General features: G+C 48.7%; 1 protein-coding gene across 1 annotated transcript in view; it reads right to left on the bottom strand.

Moving 5' to 3' along the window:
* The window catches only part of LOC114070421 (cilia- and flagella-associated protein 53-like), a 52,157-nt gene that overhangs the window by 14,071 nt on the left and 34,666 nt on the right, over nucleotides 1–3,420 (bottom strand). The window contains 1 exon segment of the mRNA XM_027907826.1: nucleotides 1,616–1,919. Within this exon segment, the coding sequence (XP_027763627.1) occupies nucleotides 1,616–1,919 (304 nt within the window).

Genomic DNA, 3,420 nt, shown 5'->3' with positions numbered 1-3,420 from the left:
CTTGTTGGTCTTCCCCCTGATTCTGACCCACAGGCACTCAACCTTATCGTTGCTGACCTGAATTTCAACAGAGTCAAGAGACTCCCTAACATATAAAGCCACCCCTCCACCCCTCCTACCCTGCCTGTTCTTTCTGAAGAACTTGTAGCCTTCCATAGCAGCACTCCAGTCATGTGAGTCGTCCCACCACGTTTCTGTGATGGCGACATCATGGCCTTCATGCTGCACAGTGGCTTCCAGCTCCTCTTGTTTGTTGCCCATACTGCGTGTGTTAGTGTACATGCACTTCAGGTGGGCTGTTGATTTAATTCTTAACTCAGGCTTTCCATCCCTAGGTTGATCACTGGAGAGCCCGGTTTCGACCCCTTCCCCCTTCAAGCCTAGTTGCCAGCATCAGCTTCCAGCGTCTGACAAAAAGTATCCTATTCAATCTCTACATGTAAATAGCTGCAAAATGAGCTAAACAGTCTCCCATAACTCGAAGTCAACACAGAATACTAAACTAGCAAGCCCCACTAAAGCCACTACAGCCAGACTTGTGGGGAGGGATGAGCTAAAGAGAGGGTAGTGGCCAAAAAGCTGGGCCAAAGTAGCCAAATGACTCCCCATGATGTGACACCCAACAGTGGCCAGGTCTAACAGGTGAGAGAGCTTAGGTGCTGCTTGCTAATTTTTGAAGACAATAAAGTAAATAAAAAAAGGGCATGGATTCTGAAGTTGAGTCTGCTGGAGCACAAGCAGTTGGGATTTTTCACATAAATGTTTCTCCGGGTCCTGAGTGCACCAACAGGCTCTGCAGCCTCCCCGCAAGGCCCTGGGTGCCTGTGCTCTTGGCCAGCCCCGATCAGCCTGGGATCAGTGCTGGCAGGGAGCATGTGAGAAAGGGCTGAGGAGCTGCAGCTGGGCTCAGCCTCTTGCCTTTGGTGCCTACATGAGCCGTGCTGCAGGTACACCTCTGCCTGAGGTCGATCCTCATCCACACCTGCTGACTTGACTTGCTGGCTCCGTCTTGGACTCCATCACTACAGACCTGCCAAGCAGTCTGGACTGTTGGATGACTCCAGTTACTGCCAGCAGAGCTGCTCTGCTCCCTTCCCTTCCTTCAGGTGCCATGGGATTCCTGCATAGGAGGACAGACTACTTGCCTGCCCTGCTGTCACCTTCAGCTCCTGGCTCACCCTCCCCTCTGTGCTGCTTTCTTCCACTGCACTTACCACGATGATTAAACATATGTATTGTAGTCTGAGATCTGCTGTTACACATATCAGCTGGGAAACAAGATTCTCCAGCTATCCTGCAGGAAACTGGAAATCAGAAAACTGCAAAGATGTCTGGCAAAAGCCTAAAAATGTTTCCATTTCCCACAACGGTTCTGAGAGGCTTTGAAGGTCAAATTCCTTTACAGTGCCAAGTTTGAAAAGATGTATTTCCCTCTGTAAACAGGAATGCCTTTGACACAGCTCTGGAAAAGAGGCTTAGCATAATAGGACAGGCTCAGATACTAATGGAATCAGTGAAGATACAAATAAGGCATGGATTAGTCTAAATGTCTAGTAAGCCTATCATTAGGAGGGCCTTATACACAACCCTGAATACAGAATGATAGGGAAATTACCAGCCATTCAGCCTCCTCTTTCTTCAGCTGCTCCTCCTCCACTTTGCGGGCGCTGAGCTCGACCACCTGGGCATCGAGCACATTCTGCATCTCCTGAATCTGCCACGATGCTTTCTGCTTCTCCAGCTCCTCTTGGTGATCCTTAGCCAATAGTTCCTTCTCACAGATCTCCTCCAGCCTCCTCTCCTCCATCTTCTCTTCCTTTTTCAGCTCCTCCTTTAGGGCCTGCTGGGCCAGCTGGCTGTCGCTCGTTTCCTTCTTGTTCCTCCTCACATACAGCGTGCGATACTCATCGCAGCGGTTCCTGAAAGGCAACACAAAAGTTTTTTTTAAAAAAAAGTCTCAAAACAATAAGCAAGTCTGGAGGTGTGTGATGGATGGAGGCTCCCAGCTCATAACTGCTCAAAGGACTACAACTCAGGATGCCCAGCTCTGCGTCTGGTCTGACACTCACTGCTTGTGAGGCCTAAGGAACCACAGGGAGCCTGATTTGGTGGAGATTTTGACATTAATGAGTTGAAGAATTTGCATTTGTAAAAAAAAAACCTCTACCAACTTCCTCAGAAGGGGAAGTGGAGAGGCAGGCACCAATCTTTTCACTCCCACAACCAGTGACAGGACCTGAGGGAGTGGCTGGAGCTGTGCCAGGGCAGGTTCAGGTTGGATCTCAGCAAAAGGTTCTTCCCCCAGAGGGTGGTTGGGCACTGAACAGGCTCCCCAGGGCAGTGGGCACAGCCCCAAGGCTGCCAGAGCTCCAGGAGCATTTGGATTACACTCTCAGGGACAGGGTGGGATTGTTGGGGTGTCCTGTGCAGGGCCAGGAGTTGGACTGGTGATCCTTGTGGGTCTCTTCCAGCTTGGGATATTCTATGATTCTAAACACAATATATATATCCATTATATATACAATGTGTATTATATATGTAGCTGGAACGTGTTTCTGTGTATATATCCTTTCCTTTTACATATAAAACACATGCACACTACACTTCTTCAAACATGTGGGTAGCTCTTTTATTCAAATAAAGACTTGAGATAGGTCTATAAGTCACCTGAAAGCTCATTTGATATTCAGAAAATACTGCAAGCATGGAAATGTAGGTTACACGGTTGAACAGGAACCATTAGAAATCTATTAATTTTTTAAGTGAAGTTTTGTGGGATACTTCAGACAAGTTGCAATAAAAGCCTGGAGAAGCTAAAAAGTCAAAAAGTAGTGTAGTTTTCAATTTTCAATTACCCTTTGCAACTGAGTTGCATATAAAGAGGTGTCATAGTTCTGATTTAAAAAGGAATTTTGTCTTTCCTTTCCCCTTCCCCCCCCCCCTTGCATGAATGCTGTTAAAGAGCCATCAAGTAAACAAAAGAGTCGGCCTGAGTCCTAAACGACCGAGAATTAGTCTCCTGGCAATGAAGGAGGAGGAGTTAGGAAAAAGGCCAGAGTGTGTGTGTGGAAAGAGGTGGGGTTTTGGGGGGTTGGAGCTCAGCTCGGGAGCAGGAGGGGAGGCTGCAGCAGAGAGGAGAGACTGCCTGGTTTCTCCTTTGTTTTTTCCCTGTGGGAGAGGAGTTTTTTGCTGCTATCTCTCTGCACAGTTGCCGGCTGGTTGCAGTCTTGGTTTTTCACCGCGGGACCTTCACCGAGTCGTGAGTTTTTTCTTCCATTGGGAGAACTTTCTGTTTCCCTTCCCCTTCCCCCTCCTCCCTCGCCACCCGGCGGCGACCAGGGATCCCACAGCGCCGCCCGGTGACGAGCGCTGGACATTGCAAGTTCCACTCCTCTAGTGATCCAACAGCGCCACCTGGTG

This window comes from Empidonax traillii, unplaced genomic scaffold (assembly GCF_003031625.1).
Source record: "Empidonax traillii isolate 1590-97213 ecotype Southwest subspecies unplaced genomic scaffold, ASM303162v1 scaffold1550:size108913, whole genome shotgun sequence".
NCBI lineage: Eukaryota > Metazoa > Chordata > Aves > Passeriformes > Tyrannidae > Empidonax > Empidonax traillii.
Note: the sequence above shows the minus strand (reverse complement) of the source record. Positions and strands in the feature narration are given on the sequence as shown.